Source organism: Heliconius melpomene, chromosome 12 (genome assembly GCF_056956725.1).
Source record: "Heliconius melpomene rosina isolate 202511_hmr_F chromosome 12, ASM5695672v1, whole genome shotgun sequence".
Taxonomy (NCBI): domain Eukaryota; kingdom Metazoa; phylum Arthropoda; class Insecta; order Lepidoptera; family Nymphalidae; genus Heliconius; species Heliconius melpomene.
The window spans coordinates 5,640,935-5,660,063 of record NC_140400.1 but is presented as its reverse complement, the minus strand read 5'-3'; the positions used below and the strand labels follow the sequence as shown (position 1 = coordinate 5,660,063).

The window sequence follows — 19,129 nt, the reverse complement described above, 5'->3', positions numbered from 1 at the left end:
ATGAGAGCCTTAAACTGCCGAACTCCCGTACATTTACCTTACGTAAGTTTTATCCGAAACAGATTTTTATCATTAAATATTGTTATCTAGATTAAATAGTCTACTTATTTTCAAAAAAATGCGCACTTTTCTTCAGTATAAATACGAAATTATCTAAACAACAATAGATATACTCAAAAAAAAAATGTTTTCCTTTTATTCTATAGTAACTTTTTAAAAATAAAGAATTCTAGTCAAATTGCATGATAATGATAGTGAAAAAAACATTTTAAGATAACATTAAATAAACATGTTTGTTTCTATAATCTTAATAATATCAATGATTACCCCCCGCTATATAAATAAATCATACTATACATGTTTTTGTTATCACCACTTTAAATGAAACCACAGTTTTAACTACTCTATAAAAGTCTAATAACAAAAGATTTGAGGATCGAGGATTCATCGTAAAAAGCATGAGGGCCGCCAAAAGGGCAAGTATGAAGAGGTAGATGCACCTTCTCACCTCACCTCTTTTCGACTTCCATTTAACGAGGCGAGAGAAATGTACAGGAGACGCTCCATTTTTTCTGGATACGTGAAAATATAATCTTTAATTACGCTGTTGTGCCCTATCTCTACTCAGTGGAAAATCTCTGGTAAGATAAGCACGGCGTTAGGTTCTGCCACTATACGATGTTTTATCTTGTTATCTAATAAATAATAAAAAAATAATGATTAATAATTAGAGAAAGCAATACCTACTTATACTTAAAAGAGCATTTATCCACGTGTAATTTGACTTTCATACGATACAATGATGCAGCAGTGCATCGTGAATAATATTTTTTAAAGGAAATTGTAATTATTTTGATAACTATATATGTATCTACTGTGTGGATTTATCATGTTGCATCGGCAAGCTTGCCTACCTCAGTGTCCTTCGCAAGTTTCATTTCAAAGCCATGAATTATACATATATTTATAGTAGGATAATATATTAATATATAGGTATACAAATTTTGCAATCTTAGATATTATTTACCGTTAATGTCGTGAGGATTTGAACTTGCTTTCACAGTCCACAATAGTAGGATCCTCTCCTACAATCCTCGTGCAATAAAAATTAAAATGAACAAATAAACAAAAAAGCTACCACCGCGGCGGTTCGGAAGGCAGTTCTGCTAAGAGCCGGCAAGAAAATGTAGGCAGAACTAAATGCAGGCTAACGTAATACTAAAGTTACTGTTACTATTACAAGTATGAAAAATTAGCAAGAATGGTTATTAAACAACTTATCGTTATATATTCTAAATTGTCTCATAAAATAAAAATCAGGAAAGGAACCTAACTAAGTAAACCTCATACCATTTGATGTAAGTAGTTCATTGAATTTTTTTTTTTTCATTTTGACAAAATGGCGACTGGATGTCGCTATAAAGAATTTTGATGAGTATCATGTGCGAGTGTCTTTAGCGACACTCGCAAACTTAAACGAATACTTAGATGTAAGAATCGTCAAAATTGGCCAAGCCGTTTGGCTTCTACACAGCCACATAGAAACACATTACCCTCCTTTGCGTCACGCAGTCGAGTGAAAACAAAAATATCTTCAATTGTTAGATATATGTAAATAAGGAAAATTCGACTATCGTCATTAATCTTTGCAAGGGTATTTTTAGAGATACAATCTAAATAATTGTACGAATGGGTCGTTATGAATTGACAATAATATACTTACTTATAAGATACCGTTTTTGCTAAATAAGTGTGAAATGGTGTTTTGAAGATATTTACTGACGCCTGCAGTACTTGATTCGTATTGCAAGTTTGTTTGTGATTTGTATCTCTTTATTTAGTACCTACTAGCGACCTACTCGCGACTTACTCGTTTGTACTACATAATTAACTGACTACCAGTACTTATATCTTAATTACTTTAGCTTTTTAATAATATAATTTTAACAACAATATCTACTTATATAAGCTACCAGCGGCCCGCTCGCGGTTGCACCCGCGTGAACTATGTTATTATTAATTTCTGTCTCCATGGCTACGTCCAAGTGATGTCTATGCAAAATTTGAGACTCCTAGCATTTGTAGTAACGAAGTTTCATACAAACTTTCGACCCTAAAAACAGGAGTCGAAGTCGAAGTCGAAGGAGTCGAATATTGCAAATTCCCGTCTTAGCGAGCACCTACGTCCTATAAATAACTCCTATGCAAAATTTGAGATTTCTAGCACATGTAGTTTCTGAGATTTCGTGATGAGTGAGTGACCTTTCGATTTTATATATATAGATGAAGAAAAGTAAAGTTTCAGTCATTTCCACAAAACGGTTATACCTATATAAAAATCTTGTCAAACAATTCTTTAAAATGGTATAACTTTTATTTATGAACCAATTGAAGTAAGACAAACACTAAATGTTAAGGGAAGGTTACAATACAATAGTGAAAACTACAATTAAATTAGTTCAGCTATTTCAGAGATTAGCGTGAACAAATAATATTTTTTTTTTAAATAATTGTTTTTGGTTCTATTACGTTATAAAATACCACCAATAACATACACATAATACAACCCATTTAATTTCATATGTAAGTAAATAAATAAAATCTTAGGCTCAAGGTTAACTTTCATAAATCAAGTGCATATTATATATTTGATTTGATTAAATACACTTACATATATTTATATAGTTTTGGGGACCATTCGGCGCCACTTTGAGAGTAGCGCCCGGGGCATGATGTCTCCCCCTTGCCAAGTGGTATACTAGTAACCCCTGAAGAGTTCCACTATTCAGGCCCTGGCTCCATCATCATACTAGCTCGGTGTGTATTATAACCTAAGCTAAGTATGCTCATTACTAGGATCTGAAGTCTTAAATAAAGTACACATTTAAAATAAATAACTCTATAATTATCATTATTACCTAAGAATCTATAAGTACATATTTAAAATTTAGTTAATATTATTTTTTGTCCTAACAACTTATACATAAATTTATTTTTAATATACAATATTTTGGCCAGTCGTGGCGCAGGGGTATTATTACAGTAAAATTGGGTGGTTATGGGTCCATTTCTGCGCTCTGGTGTCAGCGCAAAGCGCGTCGTTGAGTCCTCACACTCTTGTTGAGCAAAGCCTCCAAAATTCGGCAGAAAGTGGGGAAGTGTCTTCCCTTTGCCTACCCTGCTGTGTGCGGGATACAGCGTGAAGCGTAAAAAAAAAAAAATATATATATATATAAAATGTATGTACACTTCTCTTAACATTTTGTATTTTTGTTTTTTTTCAATTAATTTATTAATAAAAAAAAGTTATATCAATATATATAGTTTCTTAGTATAGTATAGTCTAATAACAAAGAGACAGTTTAATTACTTAATAATGATTCATTAATAATATAGCTAAGTCTATTTAATATTAAATAATAATAAATTCTATTGACAATAAAAATATTTCATTTTTGACCATTTGCCCTATAAACCTACATTTCTTTAACTACTAACAATTTAATTATATATATTTAAAACACTACAAAATATACATTTTTATATATATATTATATATTTTTTCTTCATTTTAGAAAAGCATAACTCACTGCCAAATTATTATTATTAACCAGACAAGAAAAAAAAATATTTCATCATACACAAACATATTGGAATCGAGAACAACAACAGAAGCCCACAAGAACTTCTCACAAGAATCAATTTTCATAATAAATCAACTAAATTAAATAATACATATAATACAGTCTACGACTTGTGGTGGCTCTGAAGTTAGGTTTCCTGAACTTTGCACATTGTTCACCCATAAAGAAAATAATCAAACAAAGAAGAATCAAATCTATAAAGCTATATACAACTCACTTCAGGACAGCCACAACTTGTCGACTGTACTGTATTTGTATTATAATAATGAATAAATACATATAAATATAACAAAAATCACATCACCTTTCGATTCACTGTCAAAAAATAAACACTAAGCAATAATAGATGTAACTTTTAACTTTCATAAGTCCACTTTAGCACCAATATTTAAGGGAATAGCCTGTAATTCTGTTCTTAAACACAAAAATTCTGCAGAAACACAAGTTATTGCAGTGCAGGCTACATTTAAAGCCCACCATGAAAATGTAGTAGGAAATCGACCGTTGTATACCCAGCAAAAAAGTAAGTGTATGACGTAGAATGTACAACTGAAATATATTAAATTGAGGTTAAAATAAACATTTTTGAAGTTAACTTTTTGCTAAGATCATAGGAGTGTAGGGAGAGGGAACCTTGTGTTAAGACAATCTTTTTTCTTAGTTTCACGCTGTATTCCGCAAATAGCAGGGTAACCAGAAAGAACCTTGTTGATCTTCAACTAATTTTCCAAATCTTTTGAGTTGAGTGGCAGAGTAGATTGTCACGCCTTTGTCTTGTTACCAGAGCATGAGTATGAAAATATTAAATAATGATACTGACTGGCAGACTTTGACGCCGGCTTAGCCAAGTTACCAAACTGAGGAAATAATAATATTTTATATTTTATGCCCCCGTTATAATCCCCCACAAAGGAATGGAACTTTTCATGAGCAAGTTTGCCTTGTACCAGGTCAGTTTTTTATTAGCTATAAGCTTTATCCCAAATATATATCATGGTAGACCAAGAAAACCTAGTGTCCTTTTCTGTCCGCTTTCAAGACACTGTTAGTTAAGTTTATTTATCAAATTTTGAAAACATGAAAGTAGTTTACTGTCAGATGCTGTCCCACAACCTCAATATTTTACTATAATGACATATTACCTAAAGTCCAAGCACAATTTGGTCCTTCCCACCAACATCCACAACATGAAGGCTCCGATGATAGAATTTAACACAAAGGCTAATATAACAGCTCTACCTTCATTATCTTTCACATGAATTTCCTGAAGAGTAATTTAATTAAGTGTAATTAGTTAAAGAATCATTACAGTCAATGCTTATGTCAATTTAATTTTGGAGGGAATTTAGTGTTAAGTCACTCCATTCTGCTCTTTTCGCCCAAATTTCAAAACATTGCATGTTGAGTTGCAGCACACAAAGCAACACTTTCTCTTATTAATTGAGCAAGGAAATATAAACAACCCATTCTCCTGAGCGGGAATCTAACTCACAACTATCACGTTTATACATTATATTTGTTTAAAAATAACTTATATAAAAGTAAATATTATGAAGTTCATTAAATAATACTTACATGGTATTCAAACAAGTGATCTAAAGTTCGAGTCGAAGAAGTCAAGTCTTGCATTATAGCCATCAAAAGACTAAGTGTTAGATATAAAACAAACTGCATTGCCACTATTTGTGATACAATAAGACAAGGATCCCACTGCGTATAGCGGAATGAGCCTGTTAACTTCTTCATTTTCGACATTTTCGCTTTTAAAACTTGTCAATTCAAGAATTTATATAGTATCACAAGTGCATTAACACATTGTTTTTAACATTGGTTTAATTAAATTAAAAATTATATTAACATATGGTGCAATTTAGTGCAAATTCGAATTATTCATCAAAACTTTCGATCGTATTTGTGATATTTTCCTAATGTCAATGTCATATGTCAACGTCAAAATCAATTTGTATCAAAAATCGGTATAGATAATACAAGCCTTAGATTACACAATAGACGGTCGATTTAATTGTTTTGAACTCATCATACATATTTCAAATTAGAATATATCTAGAAAATATGATATTTTATATTAAATCGATTCGTCGCCAGTCGTAAATAATTAAAATATTTATGTAGAAAACGTGAGTGAGAAGTCATGAGAGCCTCCCGGAGGCCATGTATGAAGAAATCGACAGTGGACTTTCTCTCTATATACGCTTACATTTAGCTTCACACTGTGGCTTCTTGTTACCTTCCACATTGAGAGTGAGAACATGAAAACAATTCCCTCTAAAGGGGAGTGGAAATCGAACCCATATCCATCGCTTTTGCGCTACGACCGCCGCAGATGTTACAGAAGCATTACGTCACTGTACCGTTATTGGTGTTTAGGTTCACGTAAGAACCATAAAAAATATTGTTATTGAAAATTGAAACATTTTGTTATTGAAAATGCAATAATAATGAGTCATAGGTTACTAAAATGCAAAATTGACTAAGATAATTTTGAGGAAAAAGAAACCACCAAGTTAGAATTTGTAGGACGTTCCTTAAATTATAAATAAGTGGCAGTTATTATATTTAAAGAAATATTAAAGAAAAAAATATTTAACAAAGCTGTGAACATAGAGCGTAAAGAGACGGTATTTGATTATGATTATAAAAATATCAAGAACTAGCAGCCAACTGAACAGCAAAGCTGACATGGCCTAATATTCTAGCACAACTATATTATCCAAGATAATCAAGCATGCTAGCAAGCACAATATTTGATTTATCGCATCTAATATTTCATTGATCTTCTATTTCATCTCTCCTCTTACATTTCACTTAGATCTTTTTCTCCCGCAGTTCCAGACAAAGTCAAATTTAAAATATTCTTTATTTAAATAAACATAAAGCTACTGGCTCGGGAGGTAGTTCGCTTGAGAATTGGATTCAAGAGTTGTTATTTCGAATATTGAAAAAATAAAAAAAACATTCGGAAATTAATGGAGCCCCCACTTCGTCACTGCCCCGAGGCCCCCACATGTCTAATCCGGTCCTGTAGTGGGCACATACCTAGTTGCATATTATCATTAATGCAAATATTGTGCTAAAATTAAGGTATTACATATAATTGAATTTCAGATAACAACAGGGATAAAATAATAAGGATAAGGAAAAGATGATGAAATATTTAGGGTATAAATTGGAAGTTATTAGAATGGAGGTCAGTTGAGAAGGAGAAGTGTGAGCGTTTCAAGATTTCAGCAGATATCTAAGAGGAAAAATCGCGATGTGGTGGACAACGGCGATTGTAGGGTATGTAAAATCAAAACTGCTATTCTTGCAGTTCAGTAAAGAAATAATTTATAACAATAAAAAATAATAATGAATACATTTTTAAAAGCTTTTTTTTAAGTGTATTAATGATTGTATGTTGTTAATTGTTTCAGCACCTTTATAGGCGCGTACGTTGTTCAAAGCGCCAAGTTTCCACCCGATTTCCGATTAGGTGCAGCAACATCGGCCTACCAAATAGAAGGAGCTTGGAACGACAGCGGTAAAATTTTCAAATAATTCTTATGTACTTTATACACAACCATGATGCAATTTAAGCAAGGGACGAAATATTAGTTATCTTTTTGTTACTTTTTAGAAAACTTATAAAAAGTTTAACGTAGTTTGAACCTGTGCCTCTTCTGGACGTTTTCCATGAGGCCAAGAGACGTAGATTCAAATCCCGCTATGTTCAAATTTGTATACGTTTTCTTTCCTAAGCGTGGAATATCTCTTTAAAATTGTTAAAAAATATCTTTTTATCTTTTTTCACTCCGTTCCAAATTTCCGGCTCAATTTTTGAGATATTGCAAGTGGGAATCGAACCCACAATATATATGTCTGTATATCTGTGAACGCGGCTATTATGAGTTCGATTCTTATTCGGAGGAATGTATTATTTTCATTTTCTCGTTCTGGTAATAAGACAAAGCTCGGCCTTTCGTTCTGGAACTCACTAAGAGCTTAATTTATCTACATTTACAGATAAGTCAGTAAATATTTGGGATCATTTCGTCCATTCGAAGCCAGATAGAATTGAAGATTTGTCGAATGGAGATATTGCGTGTGATAGTTACAACAATTGGAAGAGAGATATAGAGATGGCTGAGGAGTTGGGCCTTCATTTCTATAGGTAGGGAAGTTAATTTAAGCTTTAAAATAATTGTATAACAGCTAAGAACGCTTTTAAGGGAGGCCGTAATGAAGCAGGAGCACAAGGTTGTGACTATAAATATAAAGGTTATAGGTTCAATTTCGACTCAGGGGAACAAAATATTTAATATTTTTGTCCCAACACGCAATTCTTCCTGAATGCTACGGAAAATGGAGAATCTTAATGGAAACGGAATGTCCTAACATTAGGTTTCCAGACTTCCTCGGCTTACCCTGCTATGCACGGAATACAGCGAGAAGCTAACAAAAACAGCTTAGAATATTATGTCTTTATTTTGTTTTCTTACTTTTAGATTATCGCTTTCCTGGGCACGATTATTGCCAACTGGTTATCCATACGAGATAAGTAAAGTTGGAAAGGAGTACTATAATAACCTAATAAATGGATTACTTGCGAAGAACATAGAGCCTGTGGTTACTCTGTATCATTGGGATCTACCACAGAACTTACAGGATTTAGGTATTTCTTGTTATGTATTACTTTTAGAAATTAACACTATCAAACTATTTTGAGAAGATGAAAATATTTTGTGGTTATAAGTATTCTTCAAGGTCCAAATCGGCATCTTGTCTATTGTTTGTACTGTCAAATACAAAAGATGTTGTAATTTTTTGTTATTTTTATAGGAGGATGGGCCAATCCATTAATAGTAGATTGGTTTGCTGACTACGCCCGAATTGTGTACAATCTTTATGCTGATCGTGTCAAGATCTTGATGACGTTGAATGAACCTACTGTATTTTGTGATTTTTCTTTCAATACGGGCATTCATGCACCAGGTGTGGTTAGCACTGGAGTTGGAAACTATTTATGTAACAAGCATGTTCTGTTAGCTCATGCGAAGGCATGGAGGATATATGATACAGAATTTAGACCTAAATACAATGGTAAGAGATAATTTAATTTGTTTACAATATTGTAAAGATTTATATAATTTAATAATAACATTTTGTATTCATAAAATTGTAGGTAAAATAGGCATAACGAATGCACTCTTATGGTTGGAGCCGGAAAATGAAGACGAGGAAGAAGCAGTCACACTTGCGAGGGAATTCAGGGTTGGTGATTTTATTTATTTTTTTTCGATTGTGTAGTATGCTCTTCATCCTATTGGCTTCTACAGCGTCATTAGGTTTTATAGGAAGCCAAATTAGCAGATCTCTAACCTTGGCTGGCGTTTAAAATTATAGTTTAGCTTATTTATACATATATAGCTGAAATTTTGTATTTTTTTATGCCTTATAAAATTTTTAGCTCGGAATGTACACATATCCAATATATTCTGAAGAGGGAGGCTGGCCACCTTTGATAGAGAAACATATAAAAGATAGATGTGAGAGTCAAGGCTGGACAAAATCAAGATTGCCTGAATTAAGTCAAGAGGAGATTGACTTTATTAAAGGTATTCGCTTTGGTTATATTCACGCTGTTTTATTCTCCACTTCCCGCCGAATTCTGAAAGCATCGCCTGTAGAGTGGGGCGGCCTTTGCCTCGTTACCAGAGCGATAAAAAGAAAATATTAAATATTTTATTTCCTCGAGTGGGGATTGAAACCATAACCTGTAGCGTTTACGGTCGCACTCTTGTGCCCCTTGGTTAGTAAGCACCCATATCCTATAAGCAACGCGCAACCAAAATTTGAGACGCCTAGCACTTGTAATAAGGAAGTTTCATACAAACTATCATCCCTAAAAGAACTCCTTAGGGGTCTAATATCACAAATAGTCCTCTTAGTGATCATCCACGTCCTATAAATAACGCCCATGCAAAAAAAATAGTGAGTGAGTGACCTTTCACTTTTGTATATACAGGGTGGAAGAGGCAGCGCTTCTTTTATTGAAACTGCATATATAGGGTAATATATTTCAAACCCACACCTAAGAAATTAATCAAGGTACCTCAACAGTTTGGACGTAGGATTTTTTTTTCATTTCACGATTTTTATCCATACCTGTATTTCGTGTGACGCACACATACGTGTGCGACGTTTCCGATTTGACAGGTAAGTGTGTGCGTGCCTATGTTATACTTTACAAATGGCGTTTTATTTTAAAACGATAATTTTATTATTTATTTTGTTTGAAAAAATAACTTTTTCATTTTTGGGAATTATTTTTTTTTCCGAATTATATTAGACTTTTATAGAGTAGTTAAAACTGTCGTTTCATTTAAAGTGGTGCTGACAATTCCACCCTGTATACTTACTTAGACCCAGTAACATTATTGCCCCTTTTCTAGGAACGTACGACTTCGTCGCTTTCAACTATTACACAGCTCGTACAGTACGTAAAGCAAAGGATGGTGAGCCACCTAGCGAGTTCCTAGAGGAAAAAAATTATGATTTCGATCTTATATTCTCCGTTCGACCAGAATGGAAAAAAGGTGCCGACTGGTTGTATGTATGTATAGATCAATTACTATATATTTTTAATATTAACCCTTCACGGTAGGCAGAGGGAACCTAGAACCCATTGTTAAGACACTCCCTTCTCGTTATGACTCCGTTTCCCACTTTCCGCCGAACTCTTGAGTAAATGGTGGACCTCAATACCACGCTTTGCCTTTTGTGAGTGGGAATCCAAGCAACAACCGCCGTGTATACAGTCCCACAAAATAAATTTAATCTTATTTCAGATATACCCTCAAGGTCTTCGTTATCTCTTACGTTGGATGCAGGACAAATTTGGCAAATTGCCAATTTATATAACGGAAAATGGTTACGCTGATACCGATCCCGCATTGGAAGATGTCAACCGCGTACAATATTACAAAGATCATTTGGAACAGGTAGTGATAATATCAATACAAAATTCACATTCAAGACTCAACGGAGCAAAGAAGACATTGAAAAAGAGCATTAATTCTTTTGAGATTCTCCTTTTTTATATTTTTTTTAGCTTAACCTTACTTAACTTAAACATGACAGAGAGGACTTGGGAACCTACTGTTAAGGCACTTTATTCCCATTGAGATACTTTCAATCCACACTCTTCATCGAATTCTGGAGGCATTGCGTGTGAGTAGCGAAACTCAAGGCCGCGTTTTCATCCGTTATCAACGCGAAGAAATGTAAATATTAATATGTTTTATTCCTCCGAGCAGGAATCGAACCCACTACTGTCCCTTTTACAGTCACATGCGTGCATGTACTTGAACGTCCTCCATTTTACTAATATTACCTATTCACTTAACATTATAATTGGTAATAATTATTAATTTCTAATTATCTAATTAAATCTTTTTAACCAGATTCTTCTGTCAATCCATGAAGACGGAGTGGATGTTAAGTGCTACACAGCATGGACCATGATGGATAACTTTGAATGGGCCTTTGGATACAAGTAATATTCTGTTTGTTTACTGATTTGATGAAATTTGGATGACGAAAACTTCTTTTCTCCTTTTGTAGATTTTTTTTCATGTTCACCGTTTATTTCTATTTTCTATTACAATTACTAACTTCGATCCTCACTCGAAGAAATGAAATATTTATTTAAACTTGTATTTTCATTTCTTCGCTCTGGTGTGGAGTCGAGTTCCGCCATTCAACACGCAATACCTCCGGAATTTGGGAAAAGGAAAGGAGGAAAGTGGGAAACGGAGTGCCTTAACATTAGGTTCTCAGGTTCCTTCTTCCTAATCTGTTTAACGTGGGATACCGCGTGAAGCTTAAAAAAATAATCAATTTTCGAATATATAATATATATTATTTTAAATTATTATTTGTATTCAGGCTTAAATTTGGACTGTATCAAGTGGATTTCGAGGATCCGAAACGCACTCGTCGCCCTCGCGCTTCCGCCAAGTTCTACACGCAAGTCATCAAGCAACATGGTCTTGATGTAGATAGCGACAATAAAATAACTGACGAACTTTAATATTGGTTTTATTTTAATTGAATTACACGCACTAATGGAACTATAGTAAAACCCGTTTAATTCAAACTTTTATCTACTTTCATCTGTCTATTGTCTGTCTGTATTCAAATCTTGCAAGTTAAATTTGATCCATTTCTCGGTTTCCGATTGAGCTGAAATTTTGCATGCATGTATAAATCGGAGGACTATGCAATATTATTATGACATAGAGCTGATCTGATGATGGTGCTTGAAGGTGGCCATAGGAACTTTGTAACTCCGGAGTTCGGGCTCGCTTGATGGGCGTTTGTTATGAATGCGGATTTTGTCTGATTCTTTAGATGGATGACCGAATGTCAAGACGAACACGTGCCGTAGGCTGAAAGGTATGAGGGTGTATAAATATTTTATATCGTTAACGTTGCGCCTCACGGTACCAGGGATCGAACCCTGTTGTACTATAGCCCTTATCCCTGGCCTCTGGGGAATGGATTGTTTTTGCCCTATACTCGTAGGCCTAACATAAATAAAAAATCTCGAATTAAAGATACTAAAAAGTTAAAAATAAAATTAAAGAAAAAACCTTTTTTGTTTTTAAAACAGGTTTATATTATTTGTTAATAAAATCAACTAAAAAGTTAAAAATAAATTAATTAACTCTAATAAGAAATATACCTAACTAAGTTATTTTTCCTTAAAAATATCTAAGTTAATTAGGGATTTTGGTGACTTGCGACTAATTATTAATTTTGTTATTTTCAATAACAAAATGAATAATAATTATAAAGGAAATAATAACCGCCACTTTAAAGTAATATTTTTTTAAAGTGGCGATTATATATTAAAGAAGTATAAAAGGACAGCTTAATGAATATGAATTGATTAATGAATATTATTATACAAAGACACACATACATAAAAAGAAAGAAATGTAATGATTTCAAAAATATCAAGAACAAGGGTAGGTTATTTTAGTAGAATTATCTACTAAAATAACCACTCTTGCTATATACCAATTGAATTGCAATTTAAGATTTTAAAAAGAAGATAAATGTTTAGTTTGTATAGTATCTATTATATCTGGGCGATAGGTATCTGCGATGAACTCGGTTTTTTGCGTCGTTCGGGAATCGCGGGAACTCCAACATAAAAAGTAGCCTATATCCTGCTTCACAACCTCATCTATTTTTCAGTAAAAGTCCTATAGGATAAGTTAGGTGCAAGCGCTTAGGCAGGCAATAGACGTATTGCGACTGGTTTACTTACTTGCATTATATTAAAAAAAAAATTAGATACACGCTATATTCTGTATACAACAGGGTAGGTAGGGAGGGAGGAGATCTAGTGTTACCACACTCTGTTCCCCACTTTCCGCAGAATTCTTTGAGGCATTGCGTGCTGGATCTCAATAAGGGGCTGTTAAGTTGGTGCCAGAGCGAAGAAATGAAAATAATAATTCATTCTCTCGATTGAGATCGAATCCACGACCGTCGTGTTAGACTTACACGCTTGTACCCCGACACGTCACGCCAAGACGGCCTCAGATCTGTAGTGAATAAATAATAGCAACTGAATATACTTTTATTAAATAAGTGAATCAATTTTACATTTTTAAATATAAATTATTATAAAAAAGATTCATTTAAAAATATAAAAAAAAACCACACTTCCGAGGGCGGGACAAAGGTCCAAGCCATCGGTGGCTAGGGCTCCAGAGAGAGGAACCTCCGCACAATACGTGCCGTCTCAAGTAACACTGCCTTCTGTATCCGGTTCTTGATCCAACAGCTAAGCGATAGCCTCTTAAGGTGTTGGTCGAGGCTTTTCGCTATTAAACCGTTAACTGAAACCACTATCGGCACAATGATAGTCGCATTGACATCCCACATGGCGGTAATCTCATGGGCTAGGTCCAAATATTTAGATTGTTTTTCTTTTTCGGCCTTCACGAGATTTTCATCATGTGGGATAGTAACGTCAACAATCACTGCGCGGCGCGCCGCTCGGTCTACTAGTACTATATCAGGTCTATTGGCAACAATATACCTGTCAGTAATAATAGACCGATCCCAGTAGAGCAAAGCACAGCTATTTTCAAGAACAGACATGGGATTGTACCTGTAGTAAGGCACCTCCAATTCTACAAGGCCATATTGAAGAGCAAGTTGCTGGTGTATTATCTTGGCTACTTGATTGTGTCTATGCAAATACTCGCCATTAGCAAGATGAGAACAACCAGAGACAATATGTCTGAGGGACTCCCCAGGTCGATGACACGCCCGGCAAATGTCGATAGTGCCATCTTTCATAATATGTCTCTGGTAGTTCCGTGTCTTGATAACTTCGTCCATAATTGCACAGACAAAACCTTCAGTTTCTCCGAAAAGATCCCCGAACTGTAACCAAGATAATGATGAAACAGTATCCACGTCCTGGCCCACTAGGGCTCTATGGAATCTACCATGCAGCTCCTTGCCCTTCCATACAGCCATAGCATATTATTATTATGCAAATATTTGGCTAAAATTAAGATATTACATAATTCTATTTTAATTCTAAATTAATTAAATTAAGATATTACATAATTAAAATTCTTCTATTTTAGACTACAACAGGGATAAAGTAATAGGAATAAGGAAAATATTATGATTAAATATTTAGGGTATAAATATATAGGAAGTTTAGAATTGAAGTTATTTGGGAAGAAGAAGCGTGAACGTTTCAAGAGTTCTGCAGCTATTTAAAAGGACAAATCGTGATGTGGTGGAGATTCGTCATTATTGGGTATTTATGTTTTTTTTGCCATTTTTCTTCAAAAGGAAATCTGAACTGCTATTCTTGAAGTTCAGTACGTAAATTATTTATAAAAATAATATTTTATTATTTAAATATTTTATGTTGTACATTTTTTAACAATTGAATATTTTCAGCATATTTATAGGCGCGAACGTTGTTCAAAGCGCCAAATTTCCAGCCGATTTTCGATTTGGTGCGGCGACATCGGCCTACCAAATAGAAGGAGCTTGGAACGACAGCGGTAAGATTTTCCAATACATCTTATGTAATATGCAATCATGGAGCAATGTAAGCAAGGAAAAAGAAATGAGAGTTATCTTTTTGTTTCCTTTTCACTCGCTTCCACGAAATTTTTGAGACATTATAATTGAGAATTGAATCTACAACCGTTGGAACCGCCACTACAGTTATTTATAAATAATTTGCTGGTACATTCACGTTCATTTTGTTATTTTTTAGGTATCAGAGACAACCGAAAGGGGTCCTTTCGGTTTTTTTCATTTATTTGTATTGTGAGTTTTTACTGTGTGCTAAATTTTATAAATCTAAGACTAAGAATTTCATACAAAATGCAGCAAGATCGATGCATTCAATGCTCGTATCTTTTAATTGCATTTATCTTAGAAGTTTAACTTTTGCTGGGCTTCAAGGGATCATAGATATCATTTTTGATACCTCTTCCTCTCCAAGTGATCCCCTATAACTATTCCGTTTTTTTCCTTGTTGAGGATATAACTCCGAATATATTTATAAAACACTCACAAAATAACAAAAAAAAAACTTTACATTCCTTTAAAATAATGTTATTTAACAACATTTACAGATAAGTCAGCAAATGTTTGGGATCATTTCGTCCACTCAAAACCTGATAGAATTGAAGATTTGTCGAATGGAAATATTGCTTGTGATAGCTACAATAATTGGAAAAGAGATATAGAAATGGCTGAGGATTTAGGCCTTCATTTTTACAGGTAGGGGAATTAATTTTTGAAAAAAGTTTTAAATAAGTAGGTATATAACAGCTCACAATATTCTAACATTATTTTGTTTGTTGACTTTTAGATTTTCTCTTTCCTGGGCACGATTATTGCCAACTGGTTACCCATACGAGATAAGTAAAGCTGGAAAGGAGTACTATAATAACCTAATAAATGGATTACTTGCGAAGAAAATAGACCCTGTGGTTACTCTGTATCATTGGGATCTTCCACAGAACTTACAGGATTTAGGTATTTTTTTGATGTACCTACAATTTTTAGAAAATAATAAATAAAAAAAAATATAAATAATAATTTGGAGAAAGAGAAAATTACATCATTATATTGCAAACAATAGACAAAAATAATGTTTTTCTTATTATTTTTGTAGGAGGATGGGCAAATCCATTAATAGTAGATTGGTTTGCTGACTACGCCCGAATTGTGTACAATCTTTATGCTGATCGTGTCAAGATCTTCATTACTTTGAATGAACCTTCTATATTTTGTGATTTTTCGTTCAACAAGGGCATTCATGCACCAGGTGTGGTCAGCACTGGAATTGGAAATTACCTATGTAACAAGCACGTTTTGTTAGCTCATGCGAAGGCATGGAGGATATACGATAAAGAATTTAGACCGAAATACAACGGTAAGAGATGATTTAATTAGTTTACAGTGTTGCAAGAATTAACAGAAGAATTCATTAATTTACAATAGTATGCATCAAATTTTAGGCAAAATAGGTATGACCAATGCGCTCCCATGGTTGGAGCCGGAAAAAGAAGACGACAAAGAAGCAGCCATGCTTGCTAGGGAGTTCAGGGTTAGTGATATATATATATTTTTCTATTGTGTTTGCTGTTGGCCCTATTGGATCTAAGCATCATCGGGCGGAGGCGAGCTCTAAAAGCTCTGGCTTTGCCTGGTATTTTAAATTGCAGTTTTGCTTAGGTATGTGTTGCTAAGAAATTTTCAATTTTTTTACGGCTAATAATCTTTTAAGCTCGGAATGTACACATTTCCAATATATTCTGAAGAAGGTGGCTGGCCACCTTTGGTAGAGAAACATCTAAAAGATAGATGTGAGAGTCAAGGGTGGACAAAATCAAGATTACCCGAATTAAGTCAAGAGGAGATCGACCTTATTAAAGGTAGGTATTTTTTCTTACCATTTATCCATCTGCAGTTCCATTATCACTTTCCGCTAAGTTCTACGAGTATTGCTTATAGTGGCGGAACTCAACGCCACGCTTTGCCTCATTACCAGAGCGAGAAAATAAAAATATTAAATATTTCATCTCGTCATGGAATCCAACTGACAACCTGTAGGATTTACAGAACCACGCCTGTGCCCCTACGCCAGGACTTGCTACAAAAATCAATACTTTAAACCACGATAAATTTAATCAATTAATAAACTATATACACACCCAGTGACATTATTGCCCTTTCTCTAGGAACGTACGACTTCTTCGCTTTCAACTATTATACATCTCGTACAGTACGTCAAGTAAAGGATGATAAGCCACCTAGTGGGTTCCACGAAGAAAAAAATTATGATTTCGATTTTATATTCACCGTTCGGCCAGAATGGAAAAAGGGTGCTGAATGGTTCTTTGTATGTATATATTGTTTAGTTTATTTTTTTTTACTTTACACTGTATCCCACACTTAGGAGGGCAGATGGAAGCTAGAATATAGTGTTAAGACACACTGTTCCCGTTAAAACACTTCTCCTCCACTTTTCCCTGAATTCTTGAGGAATTGCGTGACGAGTGGAAACTAAACGTCACGCTTTGTCTTATTACCAGAGCGAGGAAATGAAAATATTGTATATTTCAAATGAAATCCCCGGGGGAATCCCCGAGTGGGAATCGAATCTAGAACCGTCGTCGTGTTTACAGTCACACAAAATATTTTTTTCCTTAATTTCAGATATACCCTGAAGGTCTTCGTTATCTCTTACGTTGGATACAGGACAAATTCGGCAAATTGCCAATTTATATAACGGAAAACGGTTACGCTGACACTGATCCCGCATTGGAAGATGTCAACCGCGTACAATATTACAAAGATCATTTAGAACAGGTAGTAATTGCGTTTTTTACTTATTTTTTTGCTTTTGTCACCAAAAAAAAACCACTATAATTGAGTTTTCTGGCAGCAGTAGAGGTATCAATACAAAATTGAAATTCAAGACTCAGCGGAGCTCAACACCGCACTTATTATTACTAACCAAAGAAGAGACATTGAGAGAGAGAGATTCCTTTGAGATTCTCCTTTTTATGATTTTTTAGCTTAACCGCACATGGCAGAGAGGACTTGGGAACCTAGTGTTAAGACACTTTATTCCGATTGAGACACTTTCGTTCCACACTCTTCACCGAATTCTGGAGGCATTGCGTGTGAGTGGGGAAACTCAACGCCGCCCTTTAACCCGTTCCCAAAGCGAAGAAATATAAATATTCATATTTTTCATTCCTCCGAGTGGGAATCGAACCCACCACTGTCCCTTTTACAGTCACATGTACTTGTACGTTCTCTACTCTACTCTCCTCTCCTCCTCTACTACACTTATCTGTAACATTATAATTGTTAATAATTATTAATTTTTACCTTTTTAACCAGATTCTTCTGTCAATCCATAAAGACGGAGTGGATGTTAAGTGCTACACAGCATGGACCATGATGGATAACTTTGAATGGGCCTTTGGATACAAGTAATATTCTTTTTGTTTACTGACTTGACGAAATTTGGATGATCAAAATTTCTTTTCTCCTTTTATAGATTTTTTTTTCATGTCTCTGGTGTCGAGTGAAACTCATTCACTAAACGCGTAATTCCTTCAGAATTCGGCGGAAAGTGGGGAACGGAGTATCTAAACATACGTTCTCAGGTTCCTTCTACCTACTATGTCGCGTGAAGTTTAAAAAAAGAATCAATTTTCGAATATATTTTTTTTAAATAATTATTTGTATTCAGGCTTAAATTTGGACTGTATCAAGTGGATTTCGAGGATCCGAAACGCGCTCGTCATCCTCGCGCTTCCGCCAAGTTCTACACGCAAGTCATCAAGCAACATGGTCTTGATATAGATAGCGACAATGAAATATCTGACGAACTTTAATGTTTGTTTTATTTTAATTCCTTGAATTACCACCACCAGTAATAAATAAGTGGGGATCTACATACATAAATTAATAAAGTAAATAATTTTTTTTAACAAAAATTTTGTTTTTTTTCACCAGCTCTTCTCAGATGTCAGGCAATAATTTTAGTAGACCGTAAAAGTAAATTATTCGTAATTAAGCGCCATAAATTAAGAACTGAACTGAAAATATTAACATCTTATTTAGAATTTTTTGATTTGGACTTTGATCATCGAAATTAAAAACACTGTTTAGACACTTGATACCTAAATGACGTCTTACATGCAAATATAAACATTTAACCTACAAAATTAATTTCAACTTACAGTATAATTATTTCAAAAGGAAGCTATTAAAATTCATGTTAACATTTATTTCTTCACGTAATAATTTTCGTAACCCTAAATTATCGACTTTACGCAAATAAGTGCAAGCTTCTACATAAGTCTGTACAGTACGGATTATGTATGGGAGAAATGACGTTGATA

General features: G+C 34.1%; 3 protein-coding genes across 3 annotated transcripts; 2 read left to right on the top strand and 1 right to left on the bottom strand.

The window, feature by feature from the left end:
• Window positions 1-2,883: 2,883 nt before the first annotated feature.
• Window positions 2,884-5,583, bottom strand: Sys1 (Sys1 golgi trafficking protein). Its single transcript, XM_085194221.1, has 3 exons — window positions 5,220-5,583; window positions 4,787-4,908; window positions 2,884-4,193 (listed from the first exon to the last, which is right to left on the bottom strand). Exons 1-3 carry the CDS (start codon window positions 5,397-5,399, stop codon window positions 4,007-4,009), a joined length of 489 nt encoding a protein of 162 aa, XP_085050347.1. The 5' UTR covers window positions 5,400-5,583; the 3' UTR covers window positions 2,884-4,006.
• Window positions 5,584-6,600: 1,017 nt separating this feature from the next.
• On the top strand, window positions 6,601-11,738 carry LOC146533597 (myrosinase 1-like). Its single transcript, XM_085194220.1, has 11 exons — window positions 6,601-6,944; window positions 7,079-7,185; window positions 7,668-7,815; window positions 8,150-8,316; window positions 8,484-8,744; window positions 8,827-8,915; window positions 9,112-9,259; window positions 10,097-10,257; window positions 10,493-10,645; window positions 11,108-11,199; window positions 11,592-11,738. The coding sequence occupies exons 1-11, from the start codon at window positions 6,919-6,921 to the stop codon at window positions 11,734-11,736; spliced, it is 1,497 nt and encodes a 498-aa protein (XP_085050346.1). The 5' UTR covers window positions 6,601-6,918; the 3' UTR covers window positions 11,737-11,738.
• Window positions 11,739-14,473: 2,735 nt separating this feature from the next.
• On the top strand, window positions 14,474-18,679 carry LOC146533596 (myrosinase 1-like). The gene is made up of 11 exons (XM_085195364.1): window positions 14,474-14,499; window positions 14,646-14,752; window positions 15,335-15,482; window positions 15,574-15,740; window positions 15,880-16,140; window positions 16,226-16,314; window positions 16,495-16,642; window positions 16,949-17,109; window positions 17,427-17,579; window positions 18,120-18,211; window positions 18,475-18,679. The coding sequence occupies exons 1-11, from the start codon at window positions 14,474-14,476 to the stop codon at window positions 18,617-18,619; spliced, it is 1,497 nt and encodes a 498-aa protein (XP_085051490.1). The 3' UTR covers window positions 18,620-18,679.
• The last annotated feature ends 450 nt before the right edge of the window (window positions 18,680-19,129 follow it).